Source organism: Etheostoma cragini, chromosome 21 (assembly GCF_013103735.1).
Source record: "Etheostoma cragini isolate CJK2018 chromosome 21, CSU_Ecrag_1.0, whole genome shotgun sequence".
In the NCBI taxonomy this organism is placed as follows: Eukaryota; Metazoa; Chordata; class Actinopteri; order Perciformes; family Percidae; genus Etheostoma; species Etheostoma cragini.
In genome coordinates, this window is record NC_048427.1 from 10,518,673 (window position 1) to 10,540,065 (window position 21,393).

Genomic DNA, 21,393 nt, shown 5'->3' on the forward strand with positions numbered 1-21,393 from the left:
ACCATGCATGTTCCAAAAACAGATCTCATTTTCATCCATGGTGTGCACCCCCCCTCCCCCTTCTAGCCCCTTCACCACCACTCTCCTGCATTACCTCCTCTCCAAATCCGAGCCTTGTACTCAGTTCCTGTCCAAGTCTACCATCTCACCTCCCCATTGCTCCACCTCGAGCCCCACCCACGCTCCCCCATCATGCCCTCCCATGCTGGAATTTGGGGGCATGGGTTGGCGGGGTTGTCCACCAATCCCGAGCCCTTTGGTGGTATAAAACCCTGAACATGTAAGTGGTTATTCGCTCTTTCTGTCAGTCCAGTACTCCTGAATTGAAGGGTGCCACACTTCTAGGTGACGGTGGTGGAACAAGGGTAAAAGCTGCAGTGAACAACTAAGAAGTAAAAGAGCGCGGAGAGGCACGGTTAGACAGGCAATCACTTGTCTATCCAGAAAGGATGGAGAACTCACACATGAAGTTGCCGGCTGAATGCCTGGCTTACTTCGGGGTGAATGAAAACAGCGGTCTCACCCCCGACCAGTTCAAGAAGAACCTGGACAAGTACGGCTACAATGGTGAGAGTGTGGGCATCAGGGATGGGGAGGGAGGCCTACTGAAAGAAGAAAGATTCACAAAGTCACTGTTTGGCAACTAGGCCACATTGAGAAACATGTCGCTTCACAGTCAAAGAAAGATCTGAGTGTTTGCATTAAAAATATTCTACAAAGTTTCTGTAGGCATTTTCCTGAGTCAACACCAGTGGAGTTAAGAGATACTTGTTGAGTCGGGCGGGGTTGAGATTTTGCCTGTGATGCTTTTTTAGAGAGGAGTTGCAACAGCTGGTAGAAATGCAGAGACATTGAGAACCAGAGACTTTGAGGGCTTTGAAGAGCTATTTAAAGATAGCAAAAGAAGATGGCTGGAGAGCGAGAGAGACAGGTGATGGCTCAAGAAGCTTCCTGGGTGATATATGGGCTGGCGTTAACAGGAGAGATGGATAATTTTAGGCTGGCTAGAAAGGGGAGGTCCTTAGATGGCTCACGGCTGAATGATCTGTAATATGATTGCTAATCAATAACCAGTGGAATGACAAAATAGACAGTAAAGACTCTGCAATATGTAAAAGGTTTAATTTTTTTTTACAAATTGAGGAAATTATGTAGTGAACAGCCATTGCAGTGAAGTTTTCTACGGCCCAGGTTGTGATTTAGCTAATTCAGTATCAAATACAGTACCATGGCTTTGTAATTGAAGGAATCCATACAGTGCTCAAAGTCCTCAGGTATAAAGACACAGGGATTTTTGAAAATGTGAACATTGGGGTGTTTGAGAAACCAAAGATCTTGAAGTATAACTTTTCTCCCAAAGTTGTTACAAACGTTTCTTTTCTGAATATTCGTCTTTTTAACCACAGCATTTTTTTCTCTCTCTACAATCTTTTTCCTCCTTCCTCCTACCACCTTTGTGTCCAACTCCAGAGCTGCCCGCTGAGGAAGGTAAGTGATTGTCCAGCTACATTTACAAAACATGTAAATCGAAACTTCCCAATAATACATGCGGGCCGCATTTTGGGATTCCCACCTGCTAATAACATTGTACTGGCAATGTATAATACTTTTTAACCATTATCTTTAGCAACGAAGATCTGAAAAGTAAATTTCCCCAAGAGGGATGAATAAAGTATACTGTCTTTTGTGTTCTGTATCCATACTTCACATACTGTAAATACTTCCCTTTGCACCGAAATGATCTTTCACTTGCATATTACAGTAATTACGTTTATATTTTGTCATAATAATCCATTTACTTCTATTTTGTCTCACTCAGGAAAGAGCATTTGGGAGCTGATCAGTGAGCAGTTTGAGGACTTGCTTGTCAGGATCCTGCTGCTGGCTGCCTGCATCTCTTTTGTAAGTAAACAAGTGTTTTTGTAATCATGCCAGTAATTCTAAACTCTGGTTATTCCTATCACGTTCATTTCAAACTCAAGTAACAGCAGTAGGATTTGTAGTAAACATAAGAGTAGCAATAAATTCCACGAGACACTGACACCACGTGGGATCAGACACTCTACTTGACTTTTATCTATGAAAGAACAGGTGCATACTTTTACAAATTCTCATTAACAAGAAAACACTCTACACTCTTCCGAATGTGTTTTCTCACATTTACATTTTTGGCACAATAATCTCTGGGCCCCTTTTACATTCTTGACAATAAGTGATTGTAATGCATTTAACTTTATTACTCCATCACACAAACTCTTCCAGTAAACAAGCGTGCTGCACTTGATCATTTCTGTCTGGTCACTTTGTCCAGATAAGTTCTTATCCCCCTCCACCCCTCCATGTATTTTTGAAGATGACAACTTGAGAGGAGGGAAACAGATTGCAAGGGTTGTCAGTGGTGTATTAATTCCTGTGCCCAGCTTTCACTCCTTTGGCCAGCTGTCAGGATGGCCTTAGAAGGCGAATATTGAGGAGCCATGAGAGATGGGGGTCAGGGAAGTATGGGGGGCTAAGGGGTATGGGTTTATTTTAAGAAAGCCCCAAGCTGAGGAGAGAAACTGAATCCTTCGGGAAAGGTCAGGCCTGAAGGAAGGAACGAAGGCCCTCCACAGAGAGAGAAAGTTGAAGTCAAAAGGACCAAGGAGTTATGGGGCATTGAGGTCAAATTAATAACAATTATGCAATATTATTATGACACAGAAAGTTATTATCAAAATAACAGACATTGGATACACTGGAAAGGAAAAGAAGTGATTACACAATTTCAAAGTAAATCAAGAAAAGGTAATGAAAGTGGCCTTTATAATTAAGCTTTTTCACATTGTTGCATATAATGCATACTATATTTGCTATGTGAAACATGCTAAATACATACAAAACTATAAATGCCCATTGAAAGCCTTCACAATCATTGAAAATATACCCTCTTATTATTAAGGCTTTACACAATATATGCAAGATTATAAAGTTCAGAGGAATCTATTCATTCAAATGTTTAAACAATGTCAATTGGCATTTTAAAGCACATAAAACATAGAGGTAGATACACATGCTTTTTCTCATGAGGAGTATGCCCACTGTCACTGTTGTCTCCACTTCTGTGCCCAGACACCAACACTGATTTGTTTACCACTCTGACCTCAGGTGCTGGCCTGGTTTGAGGAAGGTGAAGAGACCGTCACTGCCTTTGTGGAACCCTTCGTCATCCTTCTTATCCTCATCGCTAATGCCATTGTTGGAGTTTGGCAGGTCAGTGACGAGGCCCAGCGTGTTGAGCAATAAGACATATGAATTGCAATGATGGCAGAAAGTAAACAAGCTCCGGTTACCGCCGTGTTTTCTACCCAGGCATGGTTGCTCAACTAGAATAGTTGGTGTTACAACATAGTGTAAATCCTAAATAAACAATAATATTCACACTAACTTCAAATTAAGAAAATACATATAATATAATCACCAGGTAGGCAATGGATGATTCCCATTACACAAGTCATGCTCTTCTGCATGCTATTAAGTAATTGACACTGCTGTCAGGCATCAGTTGCTACGGAATATTGTTGTCATCACATCCCCTCCAAATGTCAAAATCAGCTGCTTTGTTCCTGTTTTTCTCATTGAAAACAGAACTGACTTTGGCAACCTGCTATTAGAAGATTTTTATAATTTTAAATACAATCACTGAACCCAGCGTGTACTTTCTTGCTGCATAATCCTTTTTATTTCATTTTTTTTTACTTTCATTTAATTGGAGAGAAAAAAGACTACAAAAACCTGCAGATTTGACCTACACATGTGTCATCAGTAGGTAGGTTATCAGTGTATAATTGCATTGACTCAAAGCCTGCTAGAGGACATTGCCAGATCAAGACCAAAGACAACATGGATTACAATTGAGGCAATAAAGGCGTGTTGACAACAGTTTAGTGATAATTGTTAGAATGGGACTCAAAATTGTGAATGTGTAATTCTGTTTTTTTTATTTTAGCTGATCCGCCCTTTAATTATTTGACTTTTTTCTGTGTGTGCCACAGGAGCGTAATGCTGAAGATGCCATTGAGGCTCTCAAGGAGTATGAGCCTGAGATGGGCAAGGTTTACCGTTCTGACAGAAAGAGTGTGCAGATGATCAAGGCCAGGGAAATTGTCCCTGGAGACATCGTGGAGGTGTCTGGTAAGAAATGGCAAGATTGTTCATCAGTTTTAAAGGCGGAAGCCAATCTGTCAGCCCGATCTGTAAACCTTCATGTCAGGGGAAGAATATCTCCTGTCACAGTCTGTTTTGTCAAAAGGTTTTAACTGAGAAGAGATGTCCAGTGATTTGCTTTCATTTATGTTATGGGAAAGGATGACAGATATAAATTCAGGCTATATGTGTCTGGAAAAGGCTGACGGTAAAACCATGTGTCTTTTCAAGGCAATATGAGTAGCACTGCTATGCAAAAATGCTGACCGTAGGAAAGCAAAATCAAGATTATAAATACCCTCTCTGGCACCTGCCACACCTCTTCTCCCCTCGCTACCATTGCCCACTTCTGTTCATTTGTCAGTGTACACCTGTTGCTTCTCTAGCTCTCTAGCCCAACACCCCTCCCTCCCTTACTCTGAGCATTTGGTTCTAAATTTAGAATAACTTCTACCGAAATGTTGGATATTTGTTTAATAATTTTTCAGTTAGGGATGTCATTATGGATTACATAAGTTGTGCTATTCACAACCATTACAGTCACTTGAATGTATAAAGTATACACAGTCGCACAACTTGCATTCATTACATTTTAATGTAAATAAGACAAGTATTGATACATTCGATGACAATTTAGTAGAAATGGTAGAAATAAAGTATGATTTTAATTATTTCCAACAGTTGGTGACAAAGTCCCCGCTGACATCAGGCTTGTTTGCATCAAGTCCACCACCCTGCGTGTTGACCAGTCCATCCTCACTGGTAAGCTTTCAAGAAACCTCAAATCTGCAATGACATGTTTTTCTGTCCTAATGCCATAAGCAGTTTTGTGTAACTTTTTTCTCTCTCAGGTGAGTCTGTCAGTGTGATCAAGCACACCGACCCTGTCCCAGACCCAAGAGCTGTCAACCAGGACAAGAAGAACATGCTTTTCTCTGTAAGTGCCTTACAAACAATATTTTGCCTTCACTGGGCTTCAACCTTTTTCCTGTTAGTCCTTATTTTTTTTCTAACCATTGCCTATTTTTTTAACCTTTCTCCGCTTCTCTCCTCTGCAGGGCACCAACATCGCTGCCGGCAAGGCCATCGGTGTTGCTGTGGCCACCGGAGTATCCACTGAGATTGGTAAGATCCGTGACCAGATGGCTGCCACAGAGCAGGAGAAGACTCCTCTGCAGGCCAAGCTGGACGAGTTTGGCGAGCAGCTGTCCAAGGTCATCTCCCTGATCTGTGTTGCTGTCTGGGCCATCAACATCGGCCACTTCAACGACCCCGTCCACGGAGGCTCATGGATCCGTGGTGCTGTCTACTACTTCAAGATTGCTGTTGCTCTGGCTGTGGCTGCCATCCCTGAGGGTAGGGGAAGCACATTATTAAACCACAAAATGACAGTTGGGGTACACGTTTGTGTTCCTCCACCGCTTGTTTATCGTACTCACAGTTTCCACCAATGTCTCTCAGGTCTGCCTGCTGTCATCACCACCTGCCTGGCTCTTGGTACCCGCCGTATGGCCAAGAAGAACGCCATTGTCAGAAGCCTGCCCTCTGTTGAGACCCTGGGCTGCACATCCGTCATCTGCTCTGACAAGACTGGTACCCTCACCACCAACCAAATGTGTGTGACCAAGGTGGGTGAAACAGTTTTTACACTCTCAAAATAGTAACTGTATCAAGAACTGTTTGTCTACAAAACTGGCCCACACAATTAAAACTTTCTTTCTTCTTGTTTCCTCCGCCACAGATGTTCATCATTAAGAGTGCTGAAGGCGACAATGTTGTTCTGGATGCTTTTGATGTATCTGGCTCCAAGTACACCCCTGAGGGCGAGGTGTAAGTTGGTTTTCATCATTCAAATCCAGTATCAGGCATACAGTAAAGTGCACATCCATCATCTCTCATGTATTTCTAATTCTCTCTTTGTCTTTTAGTACCCAGGGAGGATCCAAGACCAACTGCAGCGCATACGACGGCCTTGTTGAGCTGGCTACCATCTGCGCCCTGTGCAACGACTCCTCTCTGGACTACAATGAGGTAAAGTCCTAAAGTCATGCAGTGTTTTTGCTACGCTAAAACCTCATGACCTTCCACAATTCAACCAAATCTTGCATCTCTCTCCCTTTATCCAGTCCAAGAAGATCTATGAGAAGGTTGGTGAGGCTACTGAGACCGCCCTGTCCTGCCTGGTTGAGAAGATGAACGTGTTCAACAGCAACGTGAAGAGCCTTTCCAGGGTTGAGAGAGCCAACGCCTGCTGCTCAGTAAGTTTCTCCTAGTCGTTTGCTACATGTTAAGGATAATACACATTTATATTGTTGATACAGCTTATTACAAACCAGTGGAAACAATTAGTAAATTGGATCAATCCTACTTGTTCTCAAGAATACACTTTTCAATCAAAGCCAACCTGTGGTGAGGTGACTGCCTATCTAAATAAAATCCCTTGTGTCCAACAGGTGGTCAAGCAGCTCATGAAGAAGAACGTCACCCTGGAGTTCTCCCGTGACAGGAAGTCTATGTCCGTGTACTGCACTCCCACTAAGGGTGATGGTGGTGCCAAGATGTTTGTGAAGGCAGGTTGCTTCTTTCTTCCTTGTCTCAGCCTTTGGTCGGGCACCTGCACGTTAAAGATGCAGCATTCAACATAATACAAACTAAATAATCACCCTGTTTTCTCCACAGGGTGCCCCCGAGGGTGTGATTGACAGGTGCGCATATGTGCGTGTTGGCACAACCCGCGTTCCCCTGACCAACGCCATCAAAGATAAGATCCTGGCTGTTATCAAAGAATGGGGTTGCGGCCGTGACACCCTGCGTTGCCTGGCCCTGGCTACCCGTGACAACCCACTGAAGATGGAGGAGATGAACCTCGAGGACTCAACCAAGTTTGCAGATTACGAGGTGAGAATTAAAGACCTGGATATTGAGATGTGTGGATACAACTGTGACTACATGTGTAAACACAAATCGAATGACTCCATTCCTACTTCTCTCCTCAGACTGACCTGACCTTTGTTGGCTGCGTGGGTATGCTGGATCCCCCTCGCAAGGAGGTCTGTGGCTCCATTGAGCTGTGCAGAGCTGCTGGAATCCGTGTCATTATGATCACTGGTTAGTATTATGGTTGGGATTAATTATCAGTACCGAATGTACTGTGATGTGTGTCTCTTTTAAAACATTATCACATAACTTATGTATTTACCATGTATTTCAGGAGTAAGTGCTTTTTTGAGTTGCTGTTACAGGGAAATTCTGTTATCAAAATGTTACCAAAAGTGTTGCCCTATAGTGATATAAACCGTTACACAAAGTTCTTATTTTGGGTAACCATTTGGATCCACAGTTTACAGAATGTAACAACTGTGTCTGCTCCTTTAGTTTTCTCTCTCTCTATATATATATATACAGTACACACACTCCACAGTGTTTAACATCTCATTTTACTGACTCTCCACAGGGGCTAAGTGTAGAGAAAATCAAACATCACAATATTCTTGACCAAATACTTCTATGCCGATATTGCGACAATATTGTAAGGTTGACAATTTGTGCTCTCACAAAATATTTTCACAATGCGATTTTAGATAAATAGTCATCAGAAATGTGGATATAATGACCAAGTGGGTAAAGGTAAATTATTAAACAGCTGCAACTGTCTGGTAAAGTCAGAAAATTAGATTATTTAACTGTTATACCGTAAAACCAGGAAAAGACAACATTTTTGTATGCAATATTACGATACCAAAAATCTAAGGCGATATCAAGTCTCTTATCACGATATTGATATAATGTCATCAGATTACCCAGTTCTACTCCCCACCAAACTTCTCCTCCATATTTCAGGTGACAACAAGGGAACTGCCATTGCTATCTGCCGTCGCATTGGCATCTTCACAGAGGACGAGAATGTTGACGACAAGGCCTACACTGGACGTGAGTTTGACGATCTGCCCCTTGATGAACAGTCTGTGGCTGTAACCAGGGCTTGCTGCTTCGCCCGTGTGGAGCCATCCCACAAGTCCAAGATTGTGGAGTTCCTGCAGGGTCATGATGACATTACTGCTATGGTAAGAGCTCCGCAGCCTACAGGTTTATACAGTATGTCTGTTACTTTGTTTGTACATGTGTGTAGACTGAGAGTACATTAACGTGCGCTGCCTCTCCTCCCACCCCAGACTGGTGATGGTGTGAACGATGCCCCCGCCCTGAAGAAGGCCGAGATTGGCATCGCCATGGGCTCTGGCACTGCCGTTGCCAAGTCTGCCTCTGAGATGGTCCTGGCTGACGACAACTTCGCTTCCATTGTGGCTGCTGTTGAGGAGGGCAGAGCTATCTACAACAACATGAAGCAGTTTATCCGCTACCTCATCTCCTCCAATGTTGGTGAGGTCGTCTGGTGAGTTACAAATGTCACATGCACTCCGATCCACAGCTAAAAGCCACATTTCAGCCATCTTTCTCATCTTTTTCATCTTTCGCTAAACTTGGCATTCTGTTTTTTCTAATATTTACTTTTTAATTGTCTTAGTATCTTCCTGACTGCCGCTCTGGGTCTGCCCGAGGCCCTGATCCCCGTCCAGCTGCTGTGGGTCAACCTGGTAACTGATGGTCTGCCCGCAACTGCTCTGGGCTTCAACCCCCCTGACTTGGACATCATGGGCAGGCCCCCCCGTTCCGCCAAGGAGCCCCTGATCTCTGGCTGGCTGTTCTTCAGATACATGGCCATTGGTGGTAAGTAGGACTTTGGACGTTATTGGATATTTGGATATTGTTAAAATGCGGGAAAAACAATTGCCCACGCTGACATTGTTATCTTTTAATAACAGGGTATGTCGGTTGTGCCACTGTTGGTGGTGCTGCCTATTGGTTCCTCTATGATGTCACTGGTCCCCAAGTCTCCTACTACCAGCTGGTAAGTAATTGTGTCTCTTCCATGTTGTCTTTCACATTAACTCACATGCAGATACTTAATAACCTAACCTCTCCGCTGTACAGTCCCACTTCATGCAGTGCCACGATGAAAATGTGGACTTCGAAGGGATCGACTGTGAGATCTTTGAGGCTTGCACTCCCATGACCATGGCCTTGTCTGTGCTGGTCACCATTGAGATGTGCAACGCTCTCAACAGGTAATACGTCACGTGTGATGATGATACATTCGATGATGATTCCAGTGGTTTCTTCAGGCAACACAGACGTTTATTCCCGTAATTCCTTTTTTCTTATTCAAGCTTGTCTGAGAACCAGTCTCTGCTTCGCATGCCCCCATGGAGCAACTTCTGGCTGCTCTCCGCCATGACCCTCTCCATGTCCCTGCACTTCATGATCATCTATGTTGACCCTCTGCCCGTAAGTCAGCTACCAGTGCTCTCTACAGATAGATTTAAGAGTTACATGTGTAAATCTCCCAGTTTTATGAATTATATTGAAATATTATCCTCTGTGAGATGTAGTTTTTGTTGCAGTTGCTCTCCACTGTAGTTTCCCAGCACTGACTCCCACTCTTTTACCCCCCAGATGGTCTTCAAATTGACCCATCTGAACATAGACCAGTGGATGATGGTCCTGAAGCTTTCCTTCCCCGTCATCCTCATTGATGAGGTGCTGAAGTTTGTGGCCCGCAACTACATTGAGTGTAAGTAGCTTCACATTTTTGCACATTCACTCTAACAAAAAACACACAAATGTACCCCATTTCCTAAAATAACAGTTCTGATCTCTTATAAGAAGCTTGAATATAACATTTATTAATACTGTAATCTTTTTTGTTATTTATTCATTAATATTTTAGCTTAGTGTAATTATTCTTAATCCTGTACTGTCATCTCATTTAATCTCTTCATCTGTCAACGAATTCATCATAAATTCTATATCGTCTATTTTCATCTGTCTAATCCTGTCACTCCCTCATCATTAACTCACTTAACCTTTGTTGATTTCCAGACTAAATTCAGTCAACCCACCAGTATTAGCCTGTAACTAAAACCAGGTATTCCACAACTCGAACTGCTCTTGTTTTCACCGTGTAAAGTATCTGTTGTTTGGGCGCATGTTGGTTTATGTTTTGTTTTGTTGCGTATGTTGCTGCTCTTATGCCAATCAGTCCTCAGTGGTGTCTACTTCACATAATATCACACTCCTGTTGATGTGGAACTCTGTCTTCTCCCTACTTCTTAATGACGTAAATGAAAAATGAATATCAGTCACAAATTGAAAAGGTGACACGATGACTAATGAAGGAGTCATCGTGCGGCTTTCTGTATCTGATCTTCTGAGCTCTGTGTTTATACAGGCTCATAAGATGCCCAGGTAATCACCTCTGAGTTTCTTCTGTCTGTGTCAGCAGCACAGAATGTTATTTTTGGGGTTGTTTCTGTCTGTTTGGAAGAGTGTGACAATATCTGTCATAGTGCCAATTTTGTATTGTTGACATTGTTGGCATCCCACAAAAAGCCTTTGACAACACTTTATCTTAACCCTCCTATAATTGAGATTTATAAGCAGAATACATACATAGAAAAATATTGTTTATAACACAATCGTTGTAAGCAGATGTCTGTTCTTTTTCTTTTTTTAAATTATTAATGGATTTAACTCTTAACAGGATGCTGATATATTTTATTTGGATTGATTTATTAGCTGAGACCACAGCTATTCTTCCTGGAGTCCACCCAACCATTTACATTGCCATGCATTATTACATTAAAAACTAACACCAAACAAAACAACATTCAATGCATCACAGGAAGAAAAACAACCAAAATAATATAAGTATAGAAGCAGATAACAAATGACAATATAATGATACACAGTTGTAATTATATAAAATGTGTCTTAATAGGAGAGGTTATACTTGTTAAAAATACTGTACATCAACAAACACTAAAATGCTCTTATATCTGCTTAAAACTACACTATAGGTTTAAACCGTTTATTATATGTTCACATACTGCTTATAAATGGGGAACGGGGTGTTGTGATAAAGTGTTACCAATGTTAGTATTTATACAACATTTTTTAAATGGGACTGTCACGCTGTTCGTGCAAAATGACTTATGCTCCACCAACTTAGTTGTCTTGCTGCTTTCATTTAATTTGATATTAAACAAACGATTATTCTGAAGTTGAACGTTATTTTATGCATTGCCTCATGCTTTCTTAGCAAGGTTAGTTCAATTTTGGGTGTGCTTTCTAATACTTTAGCTTAGTAATATTATATATTTGTCCGCAAATAGAGTTTAAGTGTTGTTTCCATTTAATTTGTCAAAAGTGTTGTCATCTCAATATTCATTGTTGTCCAAAAATCCTTTCCCTTCTCTGATATGTCTATTTCTCTTTACCAGGTACAGAAGCTAAATAAAGATGTAGAAGAAGGGGATCGTGAGGGTTGGAGAAAAAGAGGCGGAGAAGAGAGAGAGGCGGAGAAGAGAGAGTTCAGAACCAAAGAGGGGAGCCAACCAATAAAAGAGAGAGTTGAAAACACAAGGAAAACATAGGAAAAAAAACAATAAAACTTGTCAAAAAATCTACATAAACATAGCTTCTATATAAGGAAGGAGATTTGATCAAAATGAAGGGATGTGTCCCTGTCGGAAAAGTATTCAAGTATTTAAGATTTTATTCTCAGAAATAAAGTATGTATTAAAAGTGATTTTTTGTTAAACTTGGATATTCTCAGCTGTTGTGTTTTTGTGTCCTCTGTCCATTTTCATATGATTTACTTTCCAGCTCATTACTTTTACTTTAGTCTTTGTTGCTCGTGTCTCGTGCAGCCTCCATGCTTTGGCTGGGCTCTGTACAGTGTGGTGTAGTGTTGCAAATTAACTTCAAATGCCAGCGCTCTCTATTATTATATTATAATATCTTAATTCAATCAGCAGGCTGTTAGGAGGTTTCATGACATAAAATTGGCATGTCCACTCAGTCACAACACTTTTGGTCTTATATATTGTTTACGTGATAAGCTGCAATAAAGTGATGATAACAAACTCATGTGCATGTATTGTGGAGTACATTTTTATTGATCCTTTAAACATAACATAACAAGAGGCGCAGTGATTATAGTGTTCTACATAAAGGATCAAACTAATTTGTTTGTATTCATTTTTGTTTTGGTATTTAGCTTTTGCCAAATTTCTGACTGTATAGTGCTGCACAGTGTCAGTCCACCGGTCTTTGGTTTGCAGAGTTGCAGCCATGGAAAAGCCAAAATCCGTTAGATGAGGGTCCTGAACGGTATGTTGACTCCCTTCATTTGCTTTTCATAATTTTCATCAAACATCTTTGATTGCTCGGGTGTAAAATGGTTTCTCCAATCTCCCACTTCACCTGTTAAGAGAGAACAGGAGAATAGAAGAGAGATTACAACAATGTTAGATACATAAATCAAGTTCTTTAATTTTATTCCCCTGAAAGCCTCTATTGTTGAACATTAGGCCTATAACTATCAATTATTTTCCTCATTGATTAATCAAGTCACAAACAAAGTCATTTTTTTCTTCTTGATGGTTTGGTTTATGAAATATCAGAAAACAGTGGAAAAAGTCCCGAGCTGACATCTTCAAATGCTCCAAAATACAGTAGTCAAATAACTTCACTACAAGAAAAACGGCGAAGCAATGAATAGTTAGAAAATAGTTTCAGGCTAATTTCCTGCCTTTAGACTGATCCTTTAATCGACTATTAATTTCAGCTATTTTGAGCATAAAGTTATTATATTCTAGGAAAAAACAGCAAAAAGCAAAGGCTAGAAATCTAGAAACCTCTAGGGAGCGCCACTGTACTGTATAATGTGTGATAGTTCCTAGGCCTATTAAGTCCCTTTGGTTGATGGGATCTGGGGATTGGCTGATGAGGACTCATGATTGACACCTAGATCAACTGATTTCTCACATGTCTATAAATAGGATTGTTTAAGCAGTCATTCTCTGTCTTTCTCTCCCTCCTCAAGGTTTATTGGCTTATTTGTATTTTGGGTTTAGTTACTTTTGCATTATAGCCTTGATACATACATACGTAGATACATACATACATACAAACATCCATAAACTACACAAAACCATACGTTACACACATTTCTGATTAACTGATTGCACGTTTATCTTTGTTTATTTAAGTAAATTTGTTTTAATTGAGCAAATGTGTGTTCTCCACCTTCTTTGTCATACCTCTGAGCCAGGTCAATACAAATGTGTACTAGTGAGACGAAGTACAGGGAGAAGACAAAATATGACACAATCCTACAACCTATTAGTGTGTTGTGTCTTTGTGAGGCTTATGCTTTACATTATAAGGTGTTAGTAGGAGTGAGATAATGTGTTCATGATATTGTATTCACCCACTGCAGATCACTCACCCTAGTTTTGAAACCTGGACCTTTGGAATTGGTACATGCCCTGCCCTGATCATTTTATTTTATAATTTTGATTAACATCTTGCTTCTGGACAAGACTAGGAGAAGATTGATGCACCTTTTCTCATGAAGGGGGAGATTGACTGATCAAAAACTGGAGCTGGGACGCAGGAGTAGTTGGCCATCGGGTTCTCTTTCATGTTCTTAAAGGAAGTGAGTTCCACAATTCGGCTGATGACCTCATCAGAGACCGACAAGTCCAGGTACCTCATGATGCGCTCCACTTCACGCCGAGGATTCTGGGGATTAAAAATGATGGTAAGAGTACATACAACATGTTTTTGTAAAACTGAGTCCACATGTAATCTGTACCTCTTTCATGTCCTCGTAGAAGAGGTAAAGGATATTCTTCTTCTCTCTCTCCATCCAGTAACCTTTCACATGGTCATACCAGGAGCCCCATGACACTGTGAAAACAGATCTCCTTAAGCATCTCTCATCATCTCTAACATTACTCCAAGTCCAGTAAAATTTGTTTCAACTTTTTAAGGCTTTAAATGTTTTTAAATGTTTTTATAATCTTAAGAAATGTACTTATCTTTATAGATCAATTATAAGTCATTGACTTTTGGATTGCCTCTTTTATTTGTCAAGAAGACTCACCAATGAACAGTTAATCTACTTGCCTTCTGGGACAGGGCTGCAGGGATCTGGACCAACATCCATTTTTTGACAACATGTTAATGTTTACAATTGCTGGCTTGATGTATTGCTGCAAAAACACTTACACATTTGTGATTGCAGATGTCTTACTGACTTTTGCTGTTGGCTAATTCAGATTCTCTGTAGGTTCACGACAAACGGCAACTTTCACTAGCAAGCCCCACTGTCAATTGTTACATTAAAATATAGATGAAATATGTAGTCATAATAAATCAGTAAATGTTTTTTTTTACAACAATTCCACAAGGTCTGCAGTTAGAAATGATAATAAGTAGCTAACAAATAGATTTAGTTCCAGATGTTGTTGAGCCCTTTTCCAGAAGGTAAGTGGTCTAACAGCCCATTGGCGCAATCCTCCTGAAAAATTAAAGAGCTAAAGAAATCTGAACAAGTGTCATGCTGCAGCTGGTTTAACACCAGTTGGAGGGATTTTTCACAATCTGGCAACCCAAAAGATTTTCTTAGTAATGTTATATAACTGATCTGTGATTAGATACAATGTCTAAATCATTGATAACATTGCCTTAATAGAGAGTGATTTGATATTTGATATTGACACTTAACATCAACAGAACCTGACTAATTGAATTAAAATGCTGTAACTACTACTACTATAATCTGTGGCAGTACAGTTGGTGTATTGATGGCACCACAGCAGAAATGAAGTCTAACAATACGCAGTTGAAATTCCTTTGGAACATTTTCTTCTAATTGGCTTTGCCTTCACTCAGCAGCCTTGCAGGGTGCTGCTAATCCTGTCATGGCAATTGAGGCACGCTATGTTTTTCATGGGGAAAAACAGTAAGGTAAGGAATTTATTCTTCTAAGGTGTCACCAACCACTTTTACACGTTTACATGTGTTAGACAAGAAAAAAATACATAAGAACTTCTGGCTGGTGGAGTGATTGAACGGAATAGTGTGGTGATGATTTTTAATTTGTTGGAAGCTTTGTGCAGACGTGAATATCCAGTTTGAATGAAGGTAAAATAACGGGATTTAATCACTTACACTCTCCTTGCATGAACTTAGGTATGTAGCCTTCCCAGGGTCCTGGGTCCGGCTGGGTCATATTCATACAATCAAAATGGTAGTAGCTCACCAGGTTGTCTTTAGCATTGCGTGCCACGTAGATAGCCTTTACACACAAATGAAACATATCAAAATGGACATCCAGCAAAAGTGCAAGCAATAGGTAAGCTAATTGTATGGCATTGTATTGTTAACCTCTCATCTCATTTATGAGCATTGTATCATGAACCTTTTACCCAGTCACCAGGCATTTATTGTTTAGTGTAAAGCAATAAAATCCACTGCAGGATTTTGCTTATCAGTTGAATCTGATCTTACCTTGCACTTGTTTTCCCAAAATCCAGGAGGCACCAACTGAAAAGGAAGATGTGTTTTGATGATTCTTGGAGGATCCATTTTCTTCAGAAGATCAAGACCTGAAACATAAGTTCAGGGAAAAGGATTGCACGATTTGAACAATTTGTTCCATACCATATCTCAGATTCCATACTCTATTAATGTTACGTAAATCCCACTTTAATGCACAAAGACTGACTTAAAACTAGCACCATTTAAGCTACTTTTTAACTTTAGAACAAATATCTAGGATTTTATAAAATAAAGTCTTCAAACAAAAGAGGACTCTGTGTAGGGGGCTTTCTGCAGCAACATTGTTGGTAAAGGATGGTTGTTCTATTTTTAGTGTAACAGTAGCTATTATTTATAATGAATGAATAACCAAACTATATGACGTTAACTAAAAACTCAAAATGATTCATCATAAACTCATACCTCAATTTCAGCCAGCAGAGGCAATAAGTGTATCTTAAACAACAGCATTTAAGATTAAATTTAATCTGGACGCCACCCTGGTTTTAAATAAGGAAGCAAAACTTAAATTAATCAATTGTACATCATAATCTCAGGGCTGCCACGGGTGTTCTTTTCCTCTGTGTGACTAAATCATTTTTAACTCTGTGTAAACCATGGAACAAAATACTTTATGAATGAGAACTTACAACTACAGACTAACTACTAATCAGACTAAATGTCTCCTATGAAGTTAAAGTGGTCATCAGCCCTTTGTCCACTGTGACTTAGTCAATCGCTTCAGCAGGCCCTCAGACCCAGAGAGACCTAAAACAAGCAGGAGAGCATCCTTTGTTCCTTCCTCACAATGTATGCTATTCTAGATGGAGAAGTCTTGTGTTGCCCATGTGATCACATTACATCAGATGCTGTTCCAAGGAACTACACACAATGCATTCTATGCCTACGCCTTATTGACCCTGATTAAGTCGGAAGAAACATTCCACCGGGAATTAAATTTGTAAGGTGACATGGCACAGTCAGAACTAGTTGGAGGATGTATTTGGTAATCATTTCTTGTTTTAACAAAGTGCAAGCGAAGACAGACTTAATTAAAACTGGCAAATACAATCAGACACATACAAACATAACCACCTAAATACACACCTGAGGGTATGGGTGGCGGGGAGAAGATCTCTAGGAAAGGGCTGCGGACGGGTGTTGGGGCTCGTTTGCAGGCCTCGGCATCACCGTTGTGTACAAGAAGGTCAACTATCTCCTGGGTCCATGTGGTCCCTTATGTCCCCAAAACACAAATTAACACTGATATCATCCTGCACCACACCAAAATAACCAAAACAGTTACTCAAGTCCAAGAATTTTATATTTTTTCACATATATGTGACACTGTTACACATTAAAAGAGTAACTACCCTTCTGAAAAAGAGTAACTACCTTTCTGAAAAAGAGTAACTACCTTTCTGAAAAAGGGTAACTACCTTTCTGAAAAAGAGTAACCACCCTTCTGAGAAAGGGTAACTAATCATTCGTTACTCTCTCAAAAACAGTAACTACCCTTTTTTTTGTACCTTTTTGTAAAGTGTTACATATATTTATTACATTATTTGGAATATTTATAATGTATAATCATCATTTTACTGTTGTTTGTTAAGACGGAACTAATTCAAATTATTTTAGTTTCATCCAAACAATGCATCATATTTTATACGATTATCATATGTTTTGTGTATGCAAACTCTAAATCTCAAACAGTGATTAAGCTGTCAAATAAATGCAGTGAAGTAGCCTACAAAGTTCAATATTTTCCTATTATACGTGGAGGAGTGGGAGCTTAAAGTAGCAGAACATGTAAAGGATTAGATCTACTCAAATTTGCACTATAGGCTACATGTCACTACTGGCACCAACTATGTGGACACTGACAGAACTTCAATAAAAATACAAATGACTACAAAAGTCATGTTCAAAACTCATTACCTACTTAGACCTAAACTAGTTGGCCTACCTGCTTTGGGGTAGGTGGCGATGAGGAGGTCCGAGGGCTCCGGACGGAAAGCCCAGATGGAGTCCCAGTTTTTGGCGATGAGGCTCATGAGAGGAATTCCTCTGACTGGGATGAGAGGAAAGCGAGATATGGACGAGTATGCTTTCTCAATGGCTTCACTGTAGGACAATTTTCCTTCCTCCGACATGACTAACACTGTCAAAAGTTTAGTCGAGGAAACCAAAAACCAGACGTCAAAATGTGACTGTAAAATGGCTCAGGCGAGGACAGTACGTGCTTCTTCCTGAGCTCGTGTCTGCAGCAGCTCCTCTTTCAGCTGGCTTTTGGTCCTTTGTCAAACCTGCACAATTGATTTGCTTTTGTACACAGTTAGCTGTCTGCAAATCTCTTCCTGCTTGATCTCTGTTTACTCATTCTCATATCTCATTATATCTTCCTTATCTCTCTTGTCTTGTGGAAAGGAACCTATCGGTTTTGTCTTCTCTTGATTTCTTCTGCTTTTCAGCCTAAATCCTCTTAAACATATGAAAAACAATCCCTCCTGAATTCCCAGCTGAAGCCGGAATGCTTCAGTCACTGTAAAAATCTTTTCACCCTCTTTCTCTCTTGGTAATCTGTCTGTCTGAGTGCTTTTGCCAGGTTCTGGTCTGTCTGCGATCACTGGAACTTTCAGACCTACACTAAAGTGCTCTTATGTAATATTCCCAGTCACGTATGAATTCAACTTTTGCTTACAGTACTATCTGAACTGCTTGCTATGTAATGTGAGGAAAGGACAAGGGAGGGTCTTAAAAGAGCCTGACACACCACATGGACGCAAACTACAAAAGAGAGCCCCCCCCCCCTTTCTCCGCTTTGCTTTTTTCACAAATCACACCCTAGTTATTGGTTTTGGTAGTTCCTTATAAGCCACACGTTTTAGGTATATGGGACAGTTGCACAGTGAAAGCAATGTCAGAAAATGTGTTTCAAGGAGGGGTTAGTTGGCTGCGTGCAAATATCAGAGCAAGGCATTAGGTAATAAACAGATGCACCAGTTCATCTGGTGCAGTGGTTTCCCAGTGGCAGACCTGTAAGTTGAAATTCATCACATTCATTTGCAGTATTATTAATGCTAGATGTTGATAGGGAATTAATCCATGAACACAGACTTAATTAATAACAATTCCCGTGTGACTCGGTCTGGATGATGAGTCATTAAATCATGATGATCACTAATGAATGAATATTTGTGCACCGGTATTGTAAAATGTTACCAATATTTCTTACAAAGAAAAATCTTTCTGTAGGAGAAACTGTTGACCCTCTCTCTGCTGAAACCCACCTTTGGACCCAAACTTTCACAGCGAAAAAAACAAACAGTCAGTAAACGATAGCTTTAGAAACGTCTGCTCTTCTTAATTTAGCTTCTATAAGCTTGCAAAGTAGAAACATTTTACATGTGTAGACTTGTAACTGGACATGAATTTGTTCATGCCCAGAGGGCTCAGTTCAGCAACAAGCAGTTTGTTTATACACACATTCCAGGATTTCCACACGCAGTTTCCTGCTGAATGTAAAAAATAATATTATCACAGGAAAAAAGCTCAGTGCGACAGTTGCCTGAAGCAGTGAAATATTTTGAAATCTGTCTTTTACAGTGCAGACACATTGGAATAACAGTAAAGTTTAAAGCAAGTTGAAGCTTAAATTTTGAGCTAAGGAAGAGGAGCGTTAAAGGTCCCATATCGTGCTCATTGTTAGGTTCATACTTGTATTTTGGCTTTCTACTAGAACATGTTTACATGTTTTATGTTTCAAAAAAATGAAAATGATTTCTCATACTGTCTGACTGAATTTACCTGTATTCACCCTCTGTCTGAAACACTGCGTTTTAGTGCCTTTGTTTTTAAGATCTGAATGGTGTTGGAATTTATAATTGCTTTGCTTAATATTGTGTGAATTATAATCATCATTTGGGGGTGTTGTGTTGAGCAGGGGTTAGTAAATGTTGCAGTAGTAAAGAACATCAGGCGAATGTTACAGTTGAAGAGACAACACCAGACAAAGGAGTATTCTATTATCCTTGTAACAAATTATGCGCTTACATGACCTTGTTTGTATCTACCGAAACCTGAAGTTGCTGAGCTTTCTATTGGGAGTGTCTGAAATGTGGGACTTAGGGGACAGCCGAGGAGGAGGAAGTAGGACAATTGGGTAATCTACTGCAAGAGACTTGTCTCTCTGTACTTTGCCTGCATCTTGTCTCCAGAACGTTCTGTAATAAAGTACACTCTATACTCCAACTGCATTTGAGAATCTCTTCCTTCCAAAAAGAACCTTGGGGCTCTATTAAAGCCCAAGAATGGTCATCTGCACTCTTGGTGTCTCTGCACTGTTGCTGCTGCCGGGGAATGACTGTAACAACACTGTAGCAGCACATTCTACCTAGGCTTTATATAGTCTATATCTTTGACGTTCCAACTCCGGGATTTCTCCATTGCCAAAGGACATTCCGCCGATTTCACTTGTAGGGAGGACATCCGTTGCCTTGGGCTCCCTTTGTATTGGCATTTTAAACTCTGGCTTTTCCCGGTGCCTAGCACCGCTTAGACGATTGTGATTGGTTTAAAGAAATGCCAAATTACCAGAGTATGTTTCTCTCCCATTCTGGAATTCTGTGTGAACTAGCCAGACTCTCTTCCACAGCGCCGTGATGGAGAACAGTCTGGCAAAGTGAGACTAACCTATGTATAATATAGCTGCTAAATCACAACCGTGTGAAAGTCCGGGCGGCTCTTTTGAAAGCACAGTTTCTGATACTCTCACAGTGCTTATACTGTAGCACCTATACCTCCTTTATAATCAGAAAAGATATGGTTTCTCAATTTTTACATTACGGGACCTTTAAACTTTTAGTAATATGGGACCTTTAAAATTTTAAACTAAAGTTTACTTCTGTTTGTTTTTCTATAAAGAGGAAAAGAGTAAACACGGAAATCAAAAAAATACATTCTTTGTGGGAGAGTGTATAAAACTAAATCATTTTGGATCTCATGATCTAACAATTGTTTTAGATCAGATGGAAATTTAGATTGGAGGCTTCACAGTGTGTAAACAAACAACAAGACTCAGCCTGACAAACAGAGGAAGACGTGGAATTAAATATACATACAGGATTTTAAAAGAGTTTCGCAAGGACAATAAGAGAGATAACAATAAAGAAAAGGGTTTCCTAACTGATTCATGCTTTTGCCCTCAAAAGTTTTAAATATACAAAACAAACAAAGAAAGTGTGTTAGAGGTCACGGTACAAAAGGCAGGTTTAGGCAGTAAAAGCAGACTTGGCACTGGATTGATAAAGTTCACCATCTTCTGGGAATCTTCTACTGTGATTAACTTTTTAATGGAGGAAAGAGTAACTTAACCTCAGACAGTCTGTTAAAAAGCCAGAGACCTCGCAAGGCATCTAAGTACAGTATATGAATTCACGCACAATCCTTTGTTTTCAGTGATTAAGGATTCAAGCAAGAAGTTCTTTGTGTAGACAACATGTTTGTTTAATTGACTTTATCATGTTTTTTCAGATGAAAGCTAAACCAATCATGAATCATGCGTCTGCAAAATACATATTTTAATCTGTGCGGCTCCACACAATCACATCTGGGAGCTCAGTTTATTTCTTTTGGTTGGTATGCAGCTCTACGAAGAGTATTTCTGCAAACAAAACAACGGTCAAAGGAGAAACAACCATATGGAACAGTTAAAGATTAAGACGTAGAGTAATGGTGAATAAACTTGAGGTTAGGGCCCTG

General features: G+C 40.1%; 2 protein-coding genes across 4 annotated transcripts; one reads left to right on the forward strand and one right to left on the reverse strand.

The window, feature by feature from the left end:
- The first annotated feature begins 277 nt into the window (after window positions 1-277).
- Window positions 278-12,171, forward strand: atp2a1l (ATPase sarcoplasmic/endoplasmic reticulum Ca2+ transporting 1, like). Of its 3 annotated transcripts, XM_034861108.1 has the most exons (24): window positions 279-567; window positions 1,471-1,488; window positions 1,820-1,902; window positions 3,145-3,249; window positions 4,032-4,170; window positions 4,864-4,944; window positions 5,034-5,119; window positions 5,241-5,538; window positions 5,644-5,810; window positions 5,924-6,012; window positions 6,111-6,213; window positions 6,309-6,440; window positions 6,636-6,752; window positions 6,862-7,080; window positions 7,179-7,290; window positions 8,023-8,246; window positions 8,355-8,575; window positions 8,708-8,910; window positions 9,006-9,091; window positions 9,175-9,308; window positions 9,411-9,528; window positions 9,697-9,814; window positions 10,123-10,168; window positions 11,523-12,171. In XM_034861108.1, the coding sequence occupies exons 1-23, from the start codon at window positions 450-452 to the stop codon at window positions 10,125-10,127; spliced, it is 2,976 nt and encodes a 991-aa protein (XP_034716999.1). In that variant the 5' UTR covers window positions 279-449; the 3' UTR covers window positions 10,128-10,168; window positions 11,523-12,171. The 3 variants fall into 3 exon arrangements, with proteins under 3 accessions (XP_034717000.1, XP_034716999.1, XP_034716998.1); XM_034861107.1 differs by lacking the exon at window positions 10,123-10,168; XM_034861109.1 differs by lacking the exons at window positions 9,697-9,814; window positions 10,123-10,168 and having other exon boundaries at window positions 278-567; window positions 9,411-9,556; window positions 12,042-12,171.
- sult1st6 (sulfotransferase family 1, cytosolic sulfotransferase 6) lies at window positions 11,881-18,334 on the reverse strand. The gene is made up of 7 exons (XM_034861210.1): window positions 17,600-18,334; window positions 16,741-16,869; window positions 15,604-15,701; window positions 15,265-15,391; window positions 13,904-13,998; window positions 13,650-13,830; window positions 11,881-12,507 (listed from the first exon to the last, which is right to left on the reverse strand). The coding sequence occupies exons 1-7, from the start codon at window positions 17,784-17,786 to the stop codon at window positions 12,395-12,397; spliced, it is 930 nt and encodes a 309-aa protein (XP_034717101.1). The 5' UTR covers window positions 17,787-18,334; the 3' UTR covers window positions 11,881-12,394.
- Between the last annotated feature and the right edge of the window lie 3,059 nt (window positions 18,335-21,393).

What these genes read in the sequence shown, in the direction of transcription:
- atp2a1l (XM_034861107.1), top strand. Translation starts at nt 450, where the DNA reads ATGGAGAACTCACACATGAAGTTGCCGGCTGAATGCCTGGCTTACTTC. An exon ending in CAGATACATGGCCATTGGTG is followed by an intron (nt 8,911 to 9,005) that starts GTAAGTAGGACT and finishes TTTTAATAACAG; the next exon opens with GGTATGTCGGTTGTGCCACT. An exon ending in TCTATGTTGACCCTCTGCCC is followed by an intron (nt 9,529 to 9,696) that starts GTAAGTCAGCTA and finishes TTTACCCCCCAG; the next exon opens with ATGGTCTTCAAATTGACCCA.
- sult1st6 (XM_034861210.1), bottom strand. Translation starts at nt 17,786, where the DNA reads ATGTCGGAGGAAGGAAAATTGTCCTACAGTGAAGCCATTGAGAAAGCA. An exon ending in TAAGTTCATGCAAGGAGAGT is followed by an intron (nt 13,999 to 15,264) that starts GTAAGTGATTAA and finishes CTGTTTTCACAG; the next exon opens with TGTCATGGGGCTCCTGGTAT. An exon ending in CTCCCCCTTCATGAGAAAAG is followed by an intron (nt 12,508 to 13,649) that starts GTGCATCAATCT and finishes CTCTCTTAACAG; the next exon opens with GTGAAGTGGGAGATTGGAGA.